At 60.4% G+C, this 23,756-nt stretch overlaps 1 protein-coding gene across 1 annotated transcript in view; it reads left to right on the plus strand.

The window, feature by feature from the left end:
* The window catches only part of Slc37a1 (solute carrier family 37 member 1), a 50,279-nt gene extending 33,460 nt beyond the window's left edge, over positions 1-16,819 (plus strand). Inside the window, exons 12-20 of the mRNA XM_042687368.1 lie at positions 1,264-1,354; positions 3,744-3,806; positions 4,128-4,213; positions 5,535-5,583; positions 6,335-6,408; positions 6,974-7,052; positions 13,014-13,111; positions 14,588-14,652; positions 15,937-16,819. Of these exons, the coding sequence (XP_042543302.1) occupies positions 1,264-1,354; positions 3,744-3,806; positions 4,128-4,213; positions 5,535-5,583; positions 6,335-6,408; positions 6,974-7,052; positions 13,014-13,111; positions 14,588-14,652; positions 15,937-15,952 (621 nt within the window). The 3' untranslated portion in view covers positions 15,953-16,819. The remainder of the gene's footprint in view (positions 1-1,263; positions 1,355-3,743; positions 3,807-4,127; positions 4,214-5,534; positions 5,584-6,334; positions 6,409-6,973; positions 7,053-13,013; positions 13,112-14,587; positions 14,653-15,936) is intronic.
* Positions 16,820-23,756: the final 6,937 nt, after the last annotated feature.

Consider the following 23,756-nt stretch of genomic DNA (forward strand, 5'->3'; position numbering starts at 1 on the left):
AGCTGGCACACAGGCCCCCAGCGTGTCAATAGGTACATAAAGGAGACTGGAGAGGAAGGGCTGGGGCAGGGAAGAGGGCACTGGCCAGGGAAGGGCGATATTCCGCCGGGCAGGTGGCTCACACCTGTCATCCTAGCTACTCAGGAGGCTGAGATCTGAGGATCAAGATTCAAAATCAGCCTGGGCAGGAAAGCAGCACTGTGGCTCAAGTGGTAGAGCCCTTGCCTTGAGCTGAAGAGCTCAGGGACAGTGCCCAGGCCCTGAGTTCAAGCTCTATGACCGACAATAAAAACAAAAAACTTTGTCCCCCATGCATCAAGGGTGATGGAGGCTGAGCGGAGGAGGCAGCCGCTGCCTAGCCATGGCAAGGGCGAGCCGCAGCTCTCCTCTGTGCCCCATACACACGCTCACCCATGGGAGAGAGGGGCCTGCCCCCAGGCCCACACAGGTGGAGGCAACACGGAGCAGAGCCCCCGCACTGTAAAGAAATCCCGGGTGTCTGTTCCGGGCAGGGTCCCACCAGGGTACCCCAGAGGAAGCTGCACCCCGAAATCTGAGCTGATCTCCCCAGGCGGACACGGGCCTGGGAACCAGGCTGCCCGAAGGCCTGTGCAGACCGGCTGGTGGAAGATGCCAGGTGCGGGTAGAAATTGTTTCTGGAACTTTGCTTTTGATACCTGCTGGCAAGCCTGCTGCTGTGCTCAACTGTGGAGCTGCCCCCCACTCCCACCCCCACCCCTGCCCAGAGTGAGCCCCAGTCTGGACTCTGAGGTTTCCCGACCATGTGCTGATCTTCGCCAACTATGATCTCATGGAAAGACACTAGGTTTACATATTCTTTTTTTGTTGGTCGTGGGTCTTGAACTCAGCCTGGGCGCTGTCCCTCAGCTCTTCAGCTCAAGGCTAGCGCTCTACCGCTTGAGCCACAGCATCACTTTGGATTTTCTGAGTAGTTTATTGGAGATACAGAGTCTCACAGGCTTTCCTGCCTGGGCTGGCTTTGAACCTTGATCCTCAGATCTCAGCCTTCTGAGTCACTAGGATGATAGGCGTGAGCCACCGGCGCTGGGCTGGATTTCCATCTTAAAAGGCAGTGAGGTAGGCAAGGCTCTGGCTGGGTCTCCCCTGCCCTGAGCAGGACAGTCAGGCGCCCCGCAGACCTGGGGCCCGCGTCCCAGGCAGTGGGCCTCACCTGATGCACGGCGAAGGCCCCGGGGGGGGGGGGGGGGGGGACATGGATGGCAGCAGACTACTTTCCCCCAGGGTGTGATCGAGTTCTCGCTGTGCTTGCTGTTCGCCAAGTTGGTCAGCTACACCTTCCTGTTCTGGCTGCCGCTGTACATCACCAGCGTGGGTGAGTGTGTGTGCTGCTGAGGCGTGGGCTCCCGTCCAGCCGGGCCCCGAGAACCGGGGAGGTGCACCACATGCGAACCGGGGAGGTGCACTGCATGCGAACCGGGGAGGTGCACCACATGGCTTCGCGCAGCCGGAGAGCCCTCGGGAACGTGCCAGGGGCCCAGGTCTGGCCCTTCCCGGGGCTCGTCTCCCCGTCTCCCCAGCCACCCCATCACTGCTTCCTGTTCCCATTTAATTGGGGCCATTTTAGATCTTGGAACACAAGTATGGCCGCCGGGGATCACGATGATAAGCTCTTAATCATCTCACACTCCCGGGGGTGAGCTGATCTGAAGGACGGTTGGCAGTTTGTCTAAGGTTTCTGGAATCTAGCAGTGGGTTATGACGGAATGTTCCAGTAAAATAGGCCCTGCTTTGGGTATGACCCAGAGCAGCCAGGGCTCGGTGGGAGGGGGAGTCAGGGATGGTGGGCAGCTCCTAGGGACACTCACTGCTGCCTCTCAGCCGGGGGGGGGGGGGGTGGTGGTGGTGGTGGTAAAAGAAGCAGCCAGCCCCCGGGGGGCATGGGAGATGAGGGGACACTGGGGGTGGGGCAGCAGCCAGCCCCCGGGGGGCATGGGAGATGAGGGGACACTGGGGGTGGGGCAGCAGCCAGCCCCCGGGGGGCATGGGAGATGAGGGGACACTGGGGGTGGGCGGCAGCCAGCCCCCGGGGGGCATGGGAGGTGAGGGGACATTGGGGGGTGGGCGGCAGCCAGCCCCCGGGGGGCATGGGAGATGAGGGGACACTGGGGGGGCGGCAGCCAGCCCCCGGGGGGCATGGGAGATGAGGGGACATTGGGGGTGGGCGGCAGCCAGCCCCCGGGGGGCATGGGAGATGAGGGGACACTGGGGGGGCGGCAGCCAGCCCCCGGGGGGCATGGGAGGTGAGGGGACACTGGGGGGGCATGGGAGGTGAGGGGACACTGGGGGGGCATGGGAGGTGAGGGGACATTGGGGGGTGGGCGGCAGCCAGCCCCCGGGGGGGGCATGGGAGATGAGGGGACACTGGGGGGGCGGCAGCCAGCCCCCGGGGGGCATGGGAGATGAGGGGACACTGGGGGGGCGGCAGCCAGCCCCCGGGGGGCATGGGAGGTGAGGGGACACTGGGGGGGCATGGGAGGTGAGGGGACATTGGGGGGTGGGCGGCAGCCAGCCCCCGGGGGGGGGCATGGGAGATGAGGGGACACTGGGGGGGCGGCAGCCAGCCCCCGGGGGGCATGGGAGATGAGGGGACATTGGGGGGTGGGCGGCAGCCAGCCCCCGGGGGGCATGGGAGATGAGGGGACACTGGGGGGGCGGCAGCCAGCCCCCGGGGGGCATGGGAGGTGAGGGGACACTGGGGGGGCGGCAGCCAGCCCCCGGGGGGCATGGGAGATGAGGGGACACTGGGGGGGCGGCAGCCAGCCCCCGGGGGGCATGGGAGATGAGGGGACACTGGGGGGGGCGGTTCAGGAGGACAGCGCAGAACCCAGGCGGTGCCATAAGCTGTGCAGAGGTGGACGAGGCCCGGGACGGAGGCCGGTGCCAGGGCCAGGGAGGCCGAGCAGGCGGTGAGGACCGGCCTGGGACACCCTGAGCAAGGCCAGAGCCGCGTTGGGAGGGCGGGCAGGTGGGGAGGCCGCAGAGCGCTCCTGGAGCCTGAGGTTCCTCCCCGCCCGCAGCGCACGGCCCCGGGGGGGGGGGGGGGGGGGGGGGAGGCCTGCTCTGTCCTCCTGCCTCACCCCCAGCTGCTCCAAGGCAAGGCTGCCCTGCTGTCCGGTGGGAGTGCGTGCTTGAGACAGAGCCAGTAAGCAGCAGCATGTTCAGGACTGGGAGGCGGGTCTGACCCACCTTCCCAAGTTCTTCCTGAACCCGCCTTCCCTGCTGTACCGAGGGCTGGATAAACAAGTCTGGTGTCTCAGGACCCTGGCTTGGCCCCGCTCTGGGGCACACAAGGCTGTCTGGTCAGATGGCAGGCAGGCGGGACAGCACTCCCTCCGTAGGACAGGCAGCTGGAGGCCCCCGGCCCTCCCTCCCACCCCCCTCCCTCCTGAGCAGTGCTCTGGGAGCTGCAGGGCAGCTGGGCCTTGTCAGCATGGCCTCGAGGCTGGGCCTGAGGTGAGTGTCATCTGCCGCTCTGCACGGCTGTTCTGTTCTCATTCCAATCGGGCCCATCGTTTCTCTTGGTGCAAACCACACTTAGGGAATGGAGTCCCGTGTGTGGGCGCCCCTCAGGGCTCCCCAAAGCCTGCATCCTGACCAGCTGGGTGCCCCTCGGTGCTCCCTGGGCCTGGTCCTTACCAGCCGGGGCGCCCCTCGATGCTCCCCGAAGCCTGCGTCCTCACCAGCCCCCCGTCATTCTTTAGATCACCTGGATGCCAAAAAGGCCGGCGAGCTCTCCACCCTGTTCGATGTGGGCGGGATCTTCGGTGAGTTCAAAGCCAGTCTGAGCTGATTTGCTGCAGGCAAGGACTGACTGCAGACCCGGCTCCCTGGCCGTGTCTGGGCAGGTGCAGGGTAGTGGCCTTCATACCCCGGCAGGGGAAAGGGCCTCGATGCTGGCATAAAACGACCCCCGTGGTTTTATGGGCATCTCCTGGGGTCTCACATGGAAGCCCACCTGAGGCCTGCTGGGAGCCAGCCCCCAGCCCAGGGTGGACAGGGCATGGGAGGGGGCCTGCCCCACGGGCGACTCCGACCCTCCGGAGAGCGCATGCAGGTTCAGCTCCTGACGAGACTCTCTGGGGCAGGTGGGATCCTGGCAGGTGTGATCTCGGACCGCCTGGAGAAACGGGCCTCCACCTGCGGCCTCATGCTGCTCCTCGCGGCTCCCACGGTCAGTGGTCCCTCCACCCTCTGCGGGCACCTCCATGGTCCTTCCACCATCCTGCACCCTTATGCACGGCGCTCCCCGGGGCCAGGCCGCTGCCCAGGCTCCTGCTCCCTCACCGTGTTCTCCCACAGGCTGCTCCTTTCCTTGGGGTGCTTCTGAGGGTCCACTCCCGGCCCCCCTAGCCCAGGTCCAGCTCTTGCCCATCTTTAAGATCCCCAGACCCAGCTGGACACCGGTGGCTCATGCCTGTCATCCTAGCCACTCAGGAGACTGAGATCTAAGGATCAGTTTGAAACCAACACAGGCAGGAAAGCCCGTGAGACTCATCCCAATTAACCACCAAAAAAAACAAAAGTGGAGCTGTGGCTCGAGTGGTAGAACGCCAGCCTTGAGTGGAAAAGCTAAAAAAAAATCAGTGTCCCAGGCCCTGAGTACACCAGATTAGATAGATAGATACATACATACATACATACATACATGATAGATTAGTTAGATAGATAGATGGTAGGTAGGTAGGTAGGTAGATAGATGGTAGGTAGGTAGGTAGATAGATAGATAGATAGATGGATGATAAATAGGTAGGTGGTAGTTAGGAAGAGCTCCCCAGACCTTCCCCAGGCTCATTGTTCCCCATCAGACCTGGCTCAAACTACTTTTCAAACCTGTTGTAGCAGATTACTTCCCCTGTCTATGCCTCAGTTTCCTCATCTGAGAACTGGGGTGACCTTGGTGCCTCCCTCCCATGGGGAGTGGTGCAGACCCCTCATCTGACTGCAGGAGAGGTCCGGCCTTCCTCACCCCTGCACCGCAGTGGCCCTGTCCATCTGCCTCCACTGTCTCCAGAATGGGCCTGGCTCTGCTGGCCCAGCACTGTTGACACGCACCCATCCTTGAGGCGGTGGTGACTGGGGTGACCCCCATGCCAGGCCTTTGGGTGCCTGCCTCACCGGGCATTGGCCTCAAACCTCCAGCTCGGGAAGTTGTCCAGTGCCAGGCCCAGGGCACTCCCTGCAAGGGGCCTCCACTCCTAGGGCCTCCTCACCTGGGGCCTGAGAACCCCTGCCTGGCTTTCTGGGCTGAAGACCCCAGGCAGCGCCACGCCCAGAGAGGACAGGGCTCGGGCCGCACCACAGCCAGGGAGGGCGGGGCCAGAGGCACCACAGCCAGGGAGGGCGGGGCCAGGCAGCACCACAGCCAGGGAGGGCGGGGCCCAGGCAGTGCCATGCCCAAGGAGGGCGGGGCCAGGAGGAGAAGACTGGCCCAGGCAGTGCCAAGCTGGTCCGGTCATGTTTAGCCCCCATCTCCACCTCCCTCACGTCCACAGCTCTACGTCTTCTCCTCCGTCAGCAAAATGGGCCTGGAGGCCACCGTGGGTGAGTGCCTGAGTTTGCTGCTGCCGCTCTGGGTGCATGTTTGGGCCTGGCAGCTGGTGGTATAGAAGGTGACCTGGAGCATGCAGGTGTGCCTGAGCCTCCCTGTGTGGTGACGTAAGCCCTCGCTCCCTCAGGAGCAGCCAGGCCCTGGCACAGCCCCTGGTGGGTGGTGCTCCTGGGAGGAGCCCAGTGCCCCTCCTCCAGCCTGGCCTCTGCCAGCCCTGAAGGGGCCACTTCTGCCCCTAGGCAGTGTGCTTTGTGTCCTCACAGCCACAGTGGAGGCTGGAGGGAGGTGGGGGGCAGGAGGAGCTTCCTGTGGCCCCCGAGGCTGGATCGGGAAAGCGAGCTGGGGCAGACCCTGGGGTCCGAGGGTGGCACGATCGTCCCTCGGCCGTGCCTGTTTATGGTGACAGAGGAGCCCCTTCCGCAGCACGTGGCTCTGTTACGCAGACCCCATCTCCACCGGGGCCGGCTCAGCAGGGTTCTCACATCGCACCTGTCAGTTGCTCTCCCAGGGCTTTGGGGAAGTAGCCATGGCTAGACCTGGAAATGCGTTTCTGGGCACGTTGAGAGGAAAGCTCCTTCTGCGGTGACCCTGGTGGTCTTGCCCATCCCCCTCCTCCACCCCCAGTCACCCGCTCTCACAGACGCCCGCCTCCAGGTGCCCGCCTAGCCTGTGGAACTGGCAGGCCCCGCAGAGGCCCCGCTGTGCTCTGACCTCTGACTCCCCCCCCCCCCCAACTCCCCACAGCCATGCTGCTCCTCAGCGGCGCGCTGGTCAGCGGGCCCTACGCGCTCATCACCACCGCTGTCTCCGCAGACCTGGTGAGTCGCCCCGGGCACGGCCTCCACCATGGCAGAGCCGCGTGGCTCGAGCCTTCCACCTGTGTGGGAGACCGAGCCTGAAGCCACACAGACTCAGCGGGAGAGAGGAGGTCCCGTCCCCGGGGGTCCCCAGGGAGGGGAAGGGGGCGGGCCTTCCTCATCTCCTTCCTGTGCCACCACCCGAGCCTACGGGCCAGCTCTGCCCACTGGATCACGCGTGCTTCCAAAGCTGCCCTAGGGAGCCTGCCCTTGGGTCTGAATGCATGTGTGGGCTCACAGCCGTGTGCCCAGGGAAAGTTCTAGAAGGATCCACAACAGACCACAGCAAGAGTCAGCTCATGTGGGCAGGGCCTTTCATTAGACTAAAATGGCTGTGATGATGTTGGCGTTGGGCCCGTGGCCCGACAGGCAGCAGTGGCTCCCCAAGCCCTGGTGTCCTCTCGTGTTGTGGGCCCGGGACACTGCGTCGGGCTGGCCCCGGCCGTGCCCTTCTCCCCACTCTGTATGTGCGGCCTTTGAGGAGCCAGAGGTCCACATCTCCCCTCTCCCTTCTCCTCCTCCTCAGGGGACTCATAAAAGCCTGAAAGGAAACGCCCACGCCCTGTCCACTGTCACGGCCATCATCGACGGCACGGGTTCCGTAGGTGTGTGGGGAACGGCAGGGAGCTGGGGGTGGGGGTGGCGTCTCATCCTAATTACCAGCTGCGGGGATCCGGGTGCCAGCGCCAGCATTGGCTGCGCTGGGAGATCGGGGTGGGGTGTGCTGAGTGGGCAGCTGGCAGGTGCCAGGCAGATAGACAGGCGCCTGGCGGGGCCTGGCACTGCTCGGTGTGGGAGAGCCTGCCTCCAGGCTCCCGTCTGAGCCGGCAGCCGGCAGCCGGCAGCCTGCGGCCTCCAGCCCTGTCTCCTCCGTTGATTCTTCCTCAGCAGCCCCCAGGAAGCCCAGAATCCTAATTCAGTTTAAGTTTCTAGAAATCTAACCAATCCAGAGACACCCACAGTCTGACCCCGCCCACCTGGAGGGTGCCTGGGGAGAGCCCAGTAGCGTGTCCTCCACAGAAGGTGGCGAGTACGCACCACGGTCCCTGTGTGGGCCAGCTCTCCACTGCCACGTCCGGGCTCCTCAGACCATTGTGCAAATGGAGGGAAGCTCTGGTCACAGTTTTGAAAGTTCCAGACCACCGTGGTCAGTTGACCCAGGGGGGAGGCGCTCATGGTGGTGAGCATGTGGATGGAACAGAACTGTTCACCTCATAGTGGCCAGGAACAGAGAGAAAACGAGGAAGGAGCTGGGTTCCGATGTCCCTGGAAAGGCCAGAGCCCAGTGACCCCTTCCTCCTGCTTCCCTCACCTCCCGGGAGTGCCACGGGCTGGGACCAGGTCCTAGGCATGAGGCCTTCCAGGGACACCCCAGCTCCAAGCCCCGGGCCTCAGGAAGGGGCGGGCACCGGGCAGGGCCAGAGAAGCCACCCCCGGGCTTCCCGCCTGTTCTAGGCACCACTGGGCTTTGGCCCTGGGTACCCGGCAGCCCAGCCCGGTCCTCAGCATCGCCTCCATGATTTTGTTGGATCCAGAAATAGCTGACTTGTTGGGTGACCTTAGGGTCCCTCCAGTGTAGCCTTTTAAGGACTGTGCCGGCAGCAGCAGATTGGGGTAAAGAAGACCAGGAAGTTGCAAGTGAGGTTGAAAGGCACATTCTAGTTTACTAGTTTACACCTGTCAGTGAGGGGAAGCAGAGGCCGGGGGAGCCCAGCAGCCGCCCGTGGCTCCATGCTGCACCTTTGCTGGAAGGAGGGAGGCTGGGGGGGGAGGGAAGGGGCAGATTCCGGTTGAGCCCCTCAGGCACCGCCCTGCGGGGGCCACACTGGCATAGGAGGGGCGGTGGGGCCTTGGTGCTATTCTGCCAGCTCGAGTGCCCGGGGACTGGGTAGCTGGTCACCATGGCAACGGCACACAAGCTCATTAGCGCATGGTCCTAGAGACAAAGTCAAGGACTGGGGGAGGCCACACTGTTGGGGGGAGCGCCGCCCCCAGTGCACTCCCGGGGTGCCTGGGAGGCGCGAGGTCCCCGATTGCACAGGTGCCGGTGGAGGCAGCGCCCGGGGCGTCAGCCTCTCACCAACCACCACAGGATTCTTGGGCGCTCCGGCCGGCGCTTAGAACTGCATCCCTGTGGAATGGGAGGCCAGCCGCCATTGCCCAAGCTCCACACAGACAAAGCAATGAACAGTGACACAGGAGAAGCCAGAACACAGGAGGAGCTGGACAGTGCTCTCGCCCCGTACCCCACCAGCTCGCCCCACACCCCACCAGCTCGCCCCACACCCCACCAGCTCGCCCCACACCCCACCAGCTCGCCCCACACCCCACCAGCTCACCCCACACCCCACCAGCTCGCCCCGTACCCCACCAGCTCGCCCCGTACCCCACCACCACCCCACACCCCACCACCCCGCCCCACACCCCACCACCAGCTCGCCCCGTACCCCACCAGCTCGCCCCGTACCCCACCAGCTCACCCCACACCCCACCACCAGCTCACCCCACACCACCACCCCACCCCACACCCCACCACCACCCCACACCCCACCACCAGCTCACCCCACACCCCACCTCCAGCTCACCCCACACCCCACCACCACCCCACCCCACACCCCACCACCACCCCACACCCCACCACCACCCCACACCCCACCACAGCTCACCCCACACCCCACCACCAGCTCACCCCACACCCCACCACAGCTCACCCCACACCCCACCACCACCCCACACCCCACCACCAGCTCACCCCACACCCCACCACCACCCCACACCCCACCACCACCCCACACCACCAGCTCACCCCACACCCCACCACCACCCCACACCCCACCACCAGCTCACCCCACACCCCACCACCACCCCACACCCCACCACCACCCCACACCCCACCACCACCCCACACCCCACCACCACCCCACACCCCACCACCAGCTCACCCCACACCCCACCAGCTCACCCCACATCCCACCACCAGCTCACCCCACACCCCACCACCAGCTCACCCCACACCCCACCACCAGCTCACCCCACACCCCACCAGCTCACCCCACACCCCACCACCAGCTCACCCCACACCCCACCAGCTCACCCCACACCCCACCACCAGCTCACCCCACACCCCACCAGCTCACCCCACACCCCACCACCAGCTCACCCCACACCCCACCACCACCCCACACCCCACCACCACCCCACACCACCAGCTCACCCCACACCCCACCACCAGCTCACCCCACACCCCACCACCACCCCACACCCCACCAGCTCACCCCACACCCCACCACCAGCTCACCCCACACCCCACCACCACCCCACACCCCACCACCACCCCACACCACCAGCTCACCCCACACCCCACCACCAGCTCACCCCACACCCCACCACCACCCCACACCCCACCAGCTCACCCCACACCCCACCACCACCCCACACCCCACCACCAGCTCACCCCACACCCCACCACCAGCTCACCCCACACCCCACCACCACCCCACACCCCACCAGCTCACCCCACACCCCACCACCAGCTCACCCCACACCCCACCACCACCCCACACCCCACCACCACCCCACACCACCAGCTCACCCCACACCCCACCACCAGCTCACCCCACACCCCACCACCACCCCACACCCCACCAGCTCACCCCACACCCCACCACCACCCCACACCCCACCACCAGCTCACCCCACACCCCACCACCAGCTCACCCCACACCCCACCACCACCCCACACCCCACCACCACCCCACACCCCACCACCACCGCTCACCCCACACCCCACCACCACCCCACACCCCACCACCACCCCACACCCCACCACCACCCCACACCCCACCACCACCACACACCCCACCACCACCCCACACCCCACCACCACCACACCCCACACCCCACCAGCTCACCCCACACCCCACCACCACCCCACACCCCACCACCAGCTCACCCCACACCCCACCACCACCCCACACCCCACCACCAGCTCACCCCACACCCCACCAGCTCACCCCACACCCCACCACCAGCTCACCCCACACCCCACCAGCTCCAGGTGTCCTCAGCCAGCCAGGAGAGCTGTAGTCCTGGGTCTGCAGGCCTGTTCTTCCTCCAGGTCCCGGCTCCCCCATCCAGGGTGGAGCCTCGTTCTTGAGGCATCCCCCCCCCCCCCCACTGCTCCATGGTAGCAGGTGGCTTCTGGTCCCGCGCTGAGCTCTGGAGGTGAACACTGGGGGCCAGCACAGCAATGCGCCAGAGGTCCAGGCTCACCGCACCTGTCCTCAGGAACTCTAGATTCTCCCAGGGTCCCTTGGGTCCGCCCCGCCCAACCCTTCCCACGGCCGGTTCCTCCTGGAACCCCTCTGCGCCCACGGGAGGCCGGCTGGTCCTGCCTGCCCTGTCTTTGCTTCCAGGAATCCGACCCCAGTATTCATTTTTAAGTTTGTTTTGCCAGTTTTTTCCTTTCTGTCCTCATTTTTTCTCTCTGCTTGGGCCCCGCCTGCCTGTCTCCTTGTTCTTCATGCTCTTTTTTTGGTAGTACTTGGATTTGTACTCAGTGCTTTGCATTTGCTAAGTAGGCACTCTACCTCCTGAGCGACCACTCCAGACTAGGGTTTTTTTTTGAACTCTGGGCCTGGGCGCTGTCCCTCAGCTCTTCAGCTCAAGGCTAGCACTCAACCTCTTGAGCCACAGCACCACTTCCGGTTTTCTGCTGGTTTATTGGCGTTAAGAGTCTTACAGACTTTCCTGCTGGCTTTGAACTGTGATCTTCAGATCTCAGCCTCCTGAGTAGCTAGGATGACAGGCATGAGCCACCGGCACCTGGCTCAGACTAGTTTTTTTTAAACAATAGGGTCCTGCATCTATGCCTGTGGCAGCTGGACTTAGCTAGGATAACAGGCTTCCACTGCTGCACCAGCTTGTATTGCTTGAGATACATCACAAAAACTCCCTGGACTGGCCTCAGTTTCTATCTTTCCAATCTCCTCTTCCTGAGGAGCTGGATTACAGCCAGGAGCCTTACCTGGCTTGTCAAGGATGTCCTTGACTTTATCTCCCCACTGCTGTATTTGACCTTTTAGCTTACCTGTTACGTTTCAGCATCTGTTGAGTTCTTTCTGCTTTTTAATGTATCTCATAGGTGCAGTGGGTATGTTGGATCAACTCAGGTGAAATTGCTATAATAACTGATCTTCAGCTACAAAAGCGAGGTTGTGGGTTGGGCTTACTTTTCTGTTAGCTGTCGGGGGCTTTATTGTTTCTGGGAATTTTCTTCTCCCTGTTGTTTCTCTTGCTTGGACTGCCCTCCTCCCATTTGCTTTCTCTTGTGGCTTTCGGGGGCGTCCTGGGACAGGGGCTGGTTCTTGGCCACGCTCTGTCTTCCTGAGTCTCTGGCACCTTTCCAGTGGAGAGCATGTTGAGAGCTGGTCTTCACTCACAGGTCCAGCTGGGGCGGTGCGGGGGGAGGGGCTCCCCACTGGCGTTCACTTCAGAGTGGGCTGTGGGTGGTGGTCCCGGGTACCCTGTGCTCCGTCGGCACCCCTGGACTGCCCTGTCAGGGGCCTGGCGCTCCCAAGGGTAGCGATGCCCTTCTGTGGAGGGCTCCGAGGGGTGCTTGCAATGTCCCCTTTCTCCCGCCACCCTTCCCCCTGCACCGCGTGCTTGGACGGGCTGATATTGCCCGTTGGGGAGTCCTGGGTCACGGCCCTCCAGGAGCTCAGCAATGCAGGGGACACAGACTCCCTGCTCAGCCCCAGAAGCAGGGCCCTCCCCTCATCTGCCCCCACTCCCTGGTGTCTGGGAGGCGTAGAGAGAAACGCCTGGAGCGGCCAGCCGTGTTCCTCGGGAGTTTTCCTTTCTCCTAACCTCCTCTCAGATTAGAGAGTAGTCAGTGAGCTTTGTAAACAGCTGCAACTATATAAACTCTCCCTACAGCAATGATCTCTCCCAGATGAATTCAGCTCAAAACTTGGGGGACATCTTTCTACTTCCCCCAGGCACCTACCAAAACAAGCCGCCCTGTATACCAGAACTCAAGTCTGACAGGAAGACACTGGGAGCTGTGTCCTCTGGCATTGGGGGGATGCTTGCCGTCTTTCGTTTATGTTTTAAAATGTTACCTTATGTGGAAAATCACACCTAGTTCAAAGATTCACAGACATTGTGGTACATTTGCATTATCCTCCATCTCTCCTATTTACACACATACCCGCATTCACACATGCTCACGCTTCTACACACGTGCCCACCTGTGCACACACGTGCACAGGCACACAGACCGGGAGGTATTGCTTGTATCCAGCAACTCTTCATAGCATGAGGATATCTGAAGTATTCATTGGATTCAGATTTCATCACACAAATTCAACAATCATGATGACAATGTTGGATCAGACCAACAGAGTGGACATTTCGAATGTCACGGCATGCTTTTAGAACTATTCCCAGAAGAACGTTAGGACCTTGCTTGTCTCCCGCTGAGAGGTGCAGACCCCTCTGATGGTCCCTTCACGGTCACGGGAGTCTTCCCTACTCACCCCCACGTGGGGCCTGTGTCCTTCCAGGGGCAGCGCTGGGACCCCTGCTGGCCGGGCTCATCTCCCCTTCTGGGTGGAGCAACGTGTTCTACATGCTGATGTTTGCGGACACCTGTGCCTTACTGGTGAGTCCTCGTGGTTTGCTTTCCTCGTTACTATAGCGGCCATTACAGAGGGGTTGCCATTTCGTAAGTCACGCTTGAGTTCGCTTATTCCCTCGCGCTCTCCCAGTTTTTCCCTCCCATTCCTACCCACAAGTCATGTAGCTCATCTTTAACGTAGTGTCTAGTGAGGACCACTGCTACATTTGTTCACCCTTTGTCCCTTCAATTCTGCGCCCTTCCCCTCCGCCCACAAGACAGATAAATGGACAAACAAGACAGAAAGGGGGAAAAACCCTTTTGTTTCCATTTCCTGGAGTTCTTGTCTATGAATATCGTTTTATATGACCGTAGGCACAGAGGCCTTTGTGCTCCTCGCCTGAGCGTCCTCCTTTGGCCTCACTGTGTGAGTGCTTAGAGACCTGCATAACTTACCACGTCCTGGTGTATTTTAGATCTAGCTTCCATACATGAGAGAAAATGTGTCGTTTGTTTCTCTGAGCTTGACTTACCTCACTTAACAAGATTTGTTCTGGCTCCATCCATGTCCCTGCAAATGACATATTATGATTTCTAATGGCTGTGTTAAATTCCATGCTGTATAGGTACCACATGTTTTGGATCCACTCATCTATGATAGGGCATCTGGGCTGCTTCCATAACTTGGCTATGGTGAATAGTGCAGCGGTGAACGTGGGTGTGCAGGTGTCTTTGTGGTATTTATCTTGTTTTAATCCAGGCAGCTCCAGGGAGCTTCCCTGTGGCTGGAGGCCAGACTCAAAAACTGGCCTCCCGCAGGCCCCACCACTACTGAGTACATGGGAGCTGAGGACTCTCTCTCTCTTAGAAAAATAGGAATCAGCAACAGAAGCAAGGGAATCTTTTGTTCTGTGATTTTAGCAGGATGGATTAGAGCCAAGAGGGGGGAGCTCTGGGACTTTGTGACTGGATAGTTCCTCTGCTTCTAGCAGTGTGTGTGTGTGTGTGTGTGTGTGTGTGTGTGTGTGTGTGTGTGTGTGTGTGTGTGTTCAACACTAGGGCTTGAACCCAGAGCCTCTAGTTCTCACTTGGTTTTTTCACTCAAGGCTTAGAGTCTACCACTTGAGCCACACTTCTAGCTTTTTGCTGCTGAATTGGAGACGAGTCTCTTGGGCATTTCTGTCCATGAATGCTTTTGGGCTGTGATCCTCCACTCTCAGCCCTCCTGAGTAGCTATGATTACAGGCATGAGCCACCAGCTCCCAGCTACCACTTGAGTTTAACACGACTTGAACCCAGAAGTCATTCAGCCTGATGTCTGTCACAAACAAGGACTTGGGGGATGGGGGGAGGGGGGGTGGGGAGGCCTGTGCGCAGGCCCGAGCCCTGGAGCCAGGCGCCGAGTGCCCGGGGCTCTCAGGAGAGACGTCTCCCCACAGGTGTCTGTGGGCTGCGGGAGGGCTGGGCCCTCGGCGTCTACACGCGCCTCCAACAGCACTGTCTCCTTTGTTTTGGGCACAGTGCTTGCTTCGCCTGATCCACAGGGAGCTGAGCTGCCCGGGCCCCGCGGCAGGGGACCAAGCCATGTGAGTATCCAGGGCCCCCGCGGCCAGGCGGCCGCCTCCACCCTTGCCTCCCAGGGGACGCACCTGCCACATGTCCACATGTGTTCCCCCACTCCCCTCATCCCTACCTTCCCAACGGATGCCTCTTCACGGGGGGATGGTGGTTTTGCTCCCCAAAGCCCTTGAAGAACGTGTGGGAGCTCAGCCTCCCATGCCGAGCCTCGCAAGCCGCCGTGGCCCGTGCAAGCCGCCCCCCCACAGATGCCCTCCCACAGCTGCCCCTCCAACAGCCACCCCCCCACAGCCACCCCCCCACAGCCGCCCCCCCCACAGCCACCCCCCCCACAGATGCCCTCCCACAGCTGCCCCACACACAGCCACCCCCCCACAGCCAGCCCCCCACAGCCACCCCCCCACAGCCACCCCCTCACAGCCACCCCCCCCACAGATGCCCTCCCACAGCTGCCCCCCACACAGCCACCCCCCCACAGCCACCCCCCCACAGCCGCCCCCCCACAGCCACCCCCCCCACAGATGCCCTCCCAACAGCCACCCCCCCACAGCCGCCCCCCTACAGATGCCCTCCCATAGCCGGCCCCCCACAGATGCCCTCCCACAGCCGGCCCCCCCACAGATGCCCTCCCACAGCTGCCCCCCCACAGATACCCTCCCACAGCCGGCCCCCCCACAGATGCCCTCCCACAGCCGGCCCCCCCACAGATGCCCTCCCACAGCTGCCCCCCCACAGATACCCTCCCACAGCCGGCCCCCCCACAGATACCCTCCCACAGCTGGCCCCCCCACAGATACCCTCCCACAGCCGCCCCCCCACAGATGCCCTCCCACAGCCGGCCCCCCCACAGATGCCCTCCCACAGCTGCCCCCCACACAGCCACCCCCCCACAACCGCCCCCCCACAGATGCCCTCCCACAGCCGCCCCCCCACAGATGCCCCCCTACAGCCTACCCCCCACAGCCGACCCCCGCAGTCCCCCTCCCACAGCTGCCCCCCCACAGCCGCCCCCCCACAGATGCCCTCCCACAGATGCCCTCCCACAGCCGCCCTCCCACAGCCGACCCCCCACAGCCGCCCTCCCACAGCTGCCCCCCCACAACCGCCCTCCCACAGCCGCCCCCCACAGCCGCCTTCCCACAGCCGACCCCCCACAGCCGCCCTCTCCACAGCCGCCCTCCCATAGCCCCCCCTTCCCCTGCCGCAAGGCTAACCCATGTGGCGTTGACCCATCTGCGAGTTGAGCGTCCGTGTGCGCCCGCCATCTCCACCCTCGCCGTCTTTTCTTTCAGGCTGAAGGAGCACTGACACCGTCTGAGGAGGAAGCCTCGCCCTCCGCCCTTCAAGAAGAAGCTGAAATAAAGGATCCGGGGAAACGAACACCCCGCCCTTGCCTTTTGCACGCACTCCTGGGGAAGAGGCCGAAGCCAGCCCGAAGCCTCCGTACCACCGAGACTGCGGGGCTCAGACGGCCGCACCTCTGGTGGCTGCCACCCACTGCCTTAACTGAGCCAGAGGCCAGCGTGTGTGTGTGTGTGTGCGGGCGCGCGCGTGCGTGTCACAGGCAGCGTGGGCCCGCAGCCCTTCCCTCTCAGGTATCCCCGTGTAGAATGTTACTGTGTAAGAGCCCTCCTGCCCCCCCCCCCCCGCGGTGGCCAGAGCTCAGGCCACTTCCTGCTGTCATTTGTCGACACCCCGAATGAGGACAGGGAGCCCTCCAGGGTCCCCAGAGCCAGCTCTCACGTGACATGAGAAGCAGAGACAGAGCCAAGACCCAGCAGTCCCCGGAAGAAGCGTCCGAGGCTCCGTCCAGGCTTGTCTACGCCCCAGGCAGGACGGGGCTCGGAGTACCCGGGCCCCGGGGCTGGGCACGCTGCAGGCCCCACAGGGAGCGAGGAGAGCTGGGACGAAGGCTGGCGGCGGCACCCAGCCTGAGCCATGCTCACCTGGCCGCGGGATTAACTCTGCGACCCCCACACGCATCTGGCTATTTCTAGATCTGTAGCAGCGGGAGATTATTTATTTAAAATGTCCAATGAATTATATATGTAAGAGGTAGAAATGGCATTGTGTTATTTATTAAGACAAACTGCAGTTCTCTGGCCATTTGTTTTCTGGGTTCTATTGGCAACATACTTTATTTGCCCTTTGAAATAAATAGATTTTTAAGAAAACGCAAGCAGGATGCTCTGAACCTTGTTTCTGCGCATGCTCCCATTATTCTCAGCAAACACGACTTCTGAACAGACTCATGTGTCTGGGTTTTCTTAGGTTTGGAAACAGGAGAGCTGACCCTGCAGGTCAGCTGGACATGGAGACGTTTCTCACCAAAAAGTCTCCCTTGCTGGGCATGGTGCTGATGCCTGTAGTCCCAGCACTTGGGAAATAGAGGTAGGAGGACATGAAGACTTGACTCAAAGAAGAAAGAAAAGCTGAGGGGCCCCTGGCAGCGTAGAGGGGCCCGCCGAAGCCCAGCAAGCACAGCAACTGGCCATGTGGTAAACTAGGCAATTGACAGGCACCCCAAGGTCCATCCTTGCAGGGTGGAGATGGGTCTGGGGGGAGGGGAGGGCAGGCAGGGGGCGGGCTTTCAGACCGTGGGATCTGAGTTGGAGCAAGCGCGATGGTGCACCATGCTCACAGACGGGCACTGTCTTGGGAGGGGAGTGGGGGGGGAACCCCGCAGGCAGCAGCAGAGTTGGGGTGGGGGTTCCCGGGGGTCTCAGTCCTCCTGCAGGACGGCCGCCCTCCTAGCACAGCTTTATTTTTTCTTGTTTTTAACGCCTTGTTTACAGCTGCACTTTCTTGTCATTCCTGCAAGGGAAATTTGCATAAACAAGCTAGCTTGTCCGTCTGTTTCCTCCGCAGTCCTGCCGGTGCCCCCCCCCCCCCCGCCTCTGCGTCTCTGTGCCCGGTACCCGCATCTCCCCAGCCAGTGCCAGGGCCGCATGGAGACAGACACGGCCTGTCCTTCCAGGTGCTTGGCGTGGATGTTAAACTGCATGAACAAAGGAAGGAGCCACTTAGCCATGAACAGAGAAACGTGATACACAACACCTGCTCGCCCCACGGCTCCCGTCCTCATGCTGCCTCTGGACGGTGCCGCGCCGGGGCTCCCCCACCCCCCCAGCCTCTCCAGCCGCGCAGAGGAAGCTGTAGGGGGGACGGTTGTGTCTCCCCAACTGCACAAAGTTGTAGCAGAAAAATCTTAACGCCCACAAAGAAAGCCATTTCCAATTCCTGAGTCTTCCGGCTGAGCCCTGATAAATGCCTTCGGAAATGGATCATTGATGCCTTTCGAAAATGAGGTGTACAGGCAGCTATTTTTAAAAGCAGTTAACAAATGCAGTTCATGAATGAAGATTTCATCATGACTTTTTAAGAGGAAAAAACAGTGCATGACTTTGGTATAAAAATAGGTCTTCCTTTCACCCAGCCAAAGCTGACTTCGCCTGAGGCCCATACCCCAGTCATAGGGAAATGGGTGTATGTTCCCAAGACGTTCCTATTAAAGTCTGCCAGCAGTGGAGCACCGTCGCTCATACCTGTAATCCTGGCAACTCAGGAAGTTGGAATCTGAGGATCAAACTTGGCAGCAGGCCTGTGCAGGAAAGTTTGTGAGACTCTGATCTCCAATTAAACTCCGTAAAAGCTGGAAGTGGAACTGTGGCTCCCGCGGAAGAAGGCTAGCCTTGAGAAACAGCTGACGGACAGAACCTGGGCTCTGAGTTCAAGCCCCCGAGACAGCTACGGTTCCAACTTGGCATGTGCTGATCCCAGCTCTGCCCACCAGGGGCCCAGGACCTGTGCTTTTGGTGGACAGCCCCTTGTGCCATCCACGTTCCAGGATGGCCCACGGCTGTCTCTGCAGACCCAAGGGAGGACTGTGGACTGTGGAGACTGTAGACTGTGGGCACAGTGTCTGATCACAGATGGGCGTTGTGGGCTCCCCGCCGAGATGCTGCTGCTACCTGGGGGCGCCTGGGGACTTGCTCCTGCAATGGCCTGGCACCCGTGGCACCATCCTGACCGCTCTGCCTCAGGGGTGTGTGTCACAGGCCCACGGGATATCAGAGGTGTCCAGGAGCAATCTTGGGTATGTGGAGAGGTCGGGGAAGAGAAGGGAGGAAAAGAATCAGAATTCTCCATGGCCAACCTTTCTCCAATCCTTCTGAGCTGTTTTCCTTTTAGAACGACACAGATGATCGAAGCTGAGGCATGGGCGGGCGCGTTCAGGCTGCTGCAGGCTCTGGTAGCGCAGCCAGGGCAGGCCTCGGCCCAGGCCCGGCCAGTGAGGAGCCGGGAGCCTGGCAGTCACCAGCTGGCAGGCAAACCTTCCAGACACATGGGCCTGTTTTACTTGTATCAGAGGATCCTTTCCTTTCTGACGTGTGGAGAGAAATGCCTGGTCTGAGCTATATGTCAAAGCTGCTTCTCTGCCCAAGATGCTGCCTGTGTGAACTTCTAATATTCCTTGAGATAAGCCTGTTTTTGAGAGTTCACAAAAGGTCCGCTGTTAGGTTTTAGCTTTGGGGGGTCACACACGTGGCCCCACCTGCAGATGCAGTGCGGATTCCACTTCCTGGCTCACCAACGGGCTTCCACTGGTCATTTTCCCCTGCCAAGGTCCATACCCCACAGACCAGGGGCCCAGAAGAGCGCGCACACTGCCAAGGTTGCCTGTCCTGGTTATAATCCGGGAACTAGGGTCATGGGCCAATGTGCCTCTCCTAAGCCACTCCTGGCCAAAACTCTAGTGCTCCCAGCTCCTGTGCTCCCGTGTCCCCTGCTTCAGAGGGACTACAAATATGAAGGGAGGCCTCCCTGCCTCTCCCCAAGCAAATGGTCCTAAGTCTGTCCCAGGGAAGGGCTCTCACTGGACACAGTCCAGGGGCCTGGACATTGGCCTCAGAATGGTTCCTGGAGTGTGCAGTTTGTTTCCTGCTTAGGTCTGAAAACTGTCAGGTCTAGAAACCGCAGAGGTCCTCACTTTCACCAAAGGACACCTGTCCTCAGCTGCCAAGTCCTCAGACGGCCTGAGCTGGGAGGTTTTCTGTTTGACTGCACACAGACGTTGCCTCAGGGATATGATGTATTAACGGTGTCATCCACGGCAGGCCGAGTTGTGCAGGAGCTGTGGCCGCCCGCTGCGGGCAGACCCGGCGGGCCCGGCCTCCACTCTGATCTATCGGGTCCTGCAGTAACTGCATCCAGCAGCCGGTGACAGTGAAGCACCAATGGCTGCTGGCGCCTGGGCCACTGTAAGACAGCATGGGCTGGTGGCTTATAAACAGCAGTTAGATCTGTCGCTTTGTAAACAGTTTACCTGACAACTCTAGAAGTCCAAGATCCAGACCCAGTCTGAGGTCTAGTGAGAACCCGCTTTGTAGACAACGCCTCCAGTGAGTCTTGCTTAGGGAAGGGGCAGGAAGTCCCTCGGGGGTGTCTGTAAGGGCTCTAATCCCATTCAGGAGTGCTCCATCCTCGTGACCCTTCTACTTCCCGCAGGCCCCGCCCCTCGACCCTGACCTTGCAGCTTAGGTTTCCTCTGTGGATTGGGGGAGGGGAACACAAACATTCAGACCCTCGACCGGCCAGCTCCCACTGCGCACCTGTCAGGCACCTGGCCAGGCTCCTAGAGCTGCAACACAGGACCCATGTCCCGACTTCCCCGCACCGGTGCCTGACCGTCATGTAGGCCAGCACAGGATCTCTGCAGGAGCAGACAACCTGGTCTGTCACAGCTGCACAGCCATGCTGAATACCGAGCTCTGCTTCTCCTTCCTTCCCACGTGGTGGCCACCGTTAGAACACAATTTGTCCCAGAGCGATCTTTTCTCGTGTGGAAGAGGCAGCCACCATTGCCTGTTGGGCCAGTGGAGGCAGGCTGTCCCCCGATCGCTCCCCACACCCAATCATTGTCCTGTCCCCGGAGGACTCAGCTCTAACACCCAGCACCGCTGCCTACCAGGTCTGCGTTGTTCCCACAAAGTGATGCCTCCCGAAAAACATTTGCAAAGCAGACTGAAGACTTAAGTGGCCGTTTAGAGTGCGTTTCCGCCTCTGGCCATTTAAAGTGCATTTCTGCCTCTGGGTCTATTTGAACAAATGCCAGGTGTTTCAGCCCCTCCCTCGGGGAGCCGTTTACACTCAATACCACACACGGGCACGGGCACGGGCACCGGCCCGGGCTGCAACGCTCACTCTGCTGGGCTACTCAGGCTATCAGACCTTGAAGTTCTAAGTGCTCCCTGTAAATCAGTGTGGCCTCACAGACAGGACCTCGGCATGACTGCATGAGAATGGATGTCAGGGACCCCTCCGGTGACTTACTCTCTCAGACACTTCCGAAACCGTGCTCATCAGTGCTGGGAGGAACAACCAAACCCTCAAGTCATCCCGAAGGCCAAGGCGCTGATGTCTACTGCTGTCTTGCAACTATGCTCGGAGCTAACCTCCCACACACCAGGGTAGACTGAGTAGAAACGCCCACTGGGAAGGAGGCATTCACCGGGGGCACCCCAGACAGCCCACATCATTCTCCAGAGGAGCCCGCAGGCACAGATGGGTGAGACCAGGATCTAAATGACAAGTTCCCTACGCAGCCCCAGACAGCCGATTACACAGCCCAGCCTCTGAGTCAGACCAACTTCTCTTTCTTTCTTTCTTTCTTTCCTTCCTTCCTTTCTTTCATATTCTAAATCTTTTTTGTTGTTTTTGATCATGGGGCTTGAACTCAGGGCTTGGGTGCTGATCCCTGAGCTCTTTTGCTCAAGGCTAGAGCTCTACCATTTTGAGCCACAGCACCTTTCAGTTTTAAGTGGTTAAGTGGAGATCGGAGTCTCATGAGCCTTTCCTGCTTGGGTTGGCTTTGAACCACCATCCTCAGATCTCAGCCTCCTGAGTAGCTCGGATTACAGGCATGAGCCAACGGCACCCAGCTCTTTCTCTTTTCTAAACCTCTTTTCTTTCTAGCACTTTCATGAGGAAAATGAAAAGTCTCACATCCGTTCTGGCTTCAAAAAAGATACTAAGAAACTGGCTCTGGCAGCAGAAAGAACAGATTTCAGAACTAAATGTGAACATCTGCTTCCGGCCACGCTGTCATCCATTTGGAAGAGTAACCGCGCGCACAACGCAACGCGCGCCTATCTTCTTTTGTACTAACGCTCTCATGACGGCAACTAACTCAAAGCTAACAATAAGAACATAATTAGCACTAAGACACAAACATGTTTACAAGGACAGCTGCACCTGTCAGAGCGGGACATGCAGGCCCTGGGGGTGCCGGCCATTGTTCCCATGATCTACTGCGGACTTGTCATGAAGAAGAGATGGCTGAGAGAGCAAAGCTGTGACATACTGCTTCCCCTCCTCAACCAGAGCAGGGCAAGCACACTTGTCCCTGGGAGCAACACTTGTGATTCAGTGGCCTTCAGCGGACTAACTCTATATCACAGACACAGAGCGTGTGTGCGTGTGTGCGTGTGTTGTGTGTGTGTGTGTGTGTGTGTTGTGTGTGTGTGTGTGTGTGTGTGTGTGTGCTGGGCCTGGAGTTTGAACTCGGGGCTTTGCCCTCTCACGGTAGTCAAAGCTGGCTCACGACCACATTGGTCACATGGGCATTTTGGTAGCTAGTTGGAGATAAGAGTCCCACAGCCTTTCCTGCCTGGGCTGACTTCAAACTACAATCCTCAGATCTCTGCCTCCTGAGTAGCCAGGGTGACAGGTGTGAGCCACCAGCTCCCAGCAAGCATTCTGGTTTGACAATCCTACTCCATTCTATATGCTTTCCAGCCTGGAACTTCCACATGCTGTCTTTCTAAAGTCTTCACCATGTTCCCAGAACGTCAGAGAGCAGAGCTGGCCCCGCCCCTGCCTGGCTCCTCCTGGCTGTGATGGGACCCAGCGTGAGCTGTGTGCTTCCCTGGCTGGGGTCCGTGCCCCTCCCCCACGGGAAAGCAGGGACCACAGGTGCTTGTGACCATACTCAGCTTTTATGGAGTTTATGGAGTTTGGAGAACTTTCTCTCTGTGCTGGCTTAGCACCATGATTTCCTGGCCTCTTGTCTCCTAAGCATCCACCTCCTTTTGGGTGGGACCCATGCCCTTCCCCCACCATCCCTCCTCCACCATGCTCCCAAGACTATGCACTTTATGCACTATCTCAGTCTCCTACTTGGAGCTGGAACTTTCTACCCCACCCTAGAACCTCCGCCGGGGAAGCTGTGGTGACTCCGCCTGGATCCCAGGGCCTCAGCGCAGTGCCAGAAAGTGTGACATCAAGACAGCACTGCCACGAATGGGTGAGGGAGGGAACAGATGATGCCCGCACTGGTTTGCCATCATCCTGCCCAAGGACCCTGCCTAAGGTCTCGTGTTCAGTGTCCACTCCTCTCTGTCAGTGGCATTGCTCCAACTGAGCACTGAACTGGAACAGGACAGTTGCGGCCATGTTGGAAAGGCCAGCCAGCATTCACCTTTCCCTGGTGACCAGTGGGGCAGGAAGTGTCTGTCTGCATCCAGGGCCTCTCGTTAGTCCAGCCACTGCTGGCATTCCTCACTTATTGCTAAAGATAATGATAATAGCATCCCACTGGGTGCCAGGGAGAGCTCTGGGGGGCGGAAAGGTAGTCCCTGTCCTCCTGGAGTCCTCAGATCCAAGTTGCCCAGATTGCTGTCCCCGAGGTGACAGCCCAGCCAGTCAGCGCCACGGTGTCTGCTTCTGCAGCTCAACCTGCCCCATCAAGGTCCCGTCCTGATGGACCTGTGGCTATGCACCGGCTAACGCAGGCACTGCTGGCCAAGAGCCTAACAGGGAAAGGGAACTGATGAGTGCTGTCCAGATGGGCTGTCGGTGTCCCTCAACCTAAGAACCCCATTCACAGCGGTCACCCATCCCTCCCATGTGGACATCAGCAGCCTGGGTGACCCTGACCAAGAAGCAAAGGCAATTGGGGCTCCCCTTGAGCCTGCTGAGGAGGCTGGGAACCCCCTCAGCCGAAGTCCCGGCTCCCACCCCCAGCCACACACACTCTTGGCCACAAAGCAGTGAAGACACACAGTGCATTTTCAGTGGCCCAGGAGAGTCCATGACAGGGTGGCGCCCGCTG

Source organism: Dipodomys spectabilis, unplaced genomic scaffold (assembly GCF_019054845.1).
Source record: "Dipodomys spectabilis isolate Male_0828 unplaced genomic scaffold, ASM1905484v1 ptg000107l, whole genome shotgun sequence".
NCBI lineage: Eukaryota > Metazoa > Chordata > Mammalia > Rodentia > Heteromyidae > Dipodomys > Dipodomys spectabilis.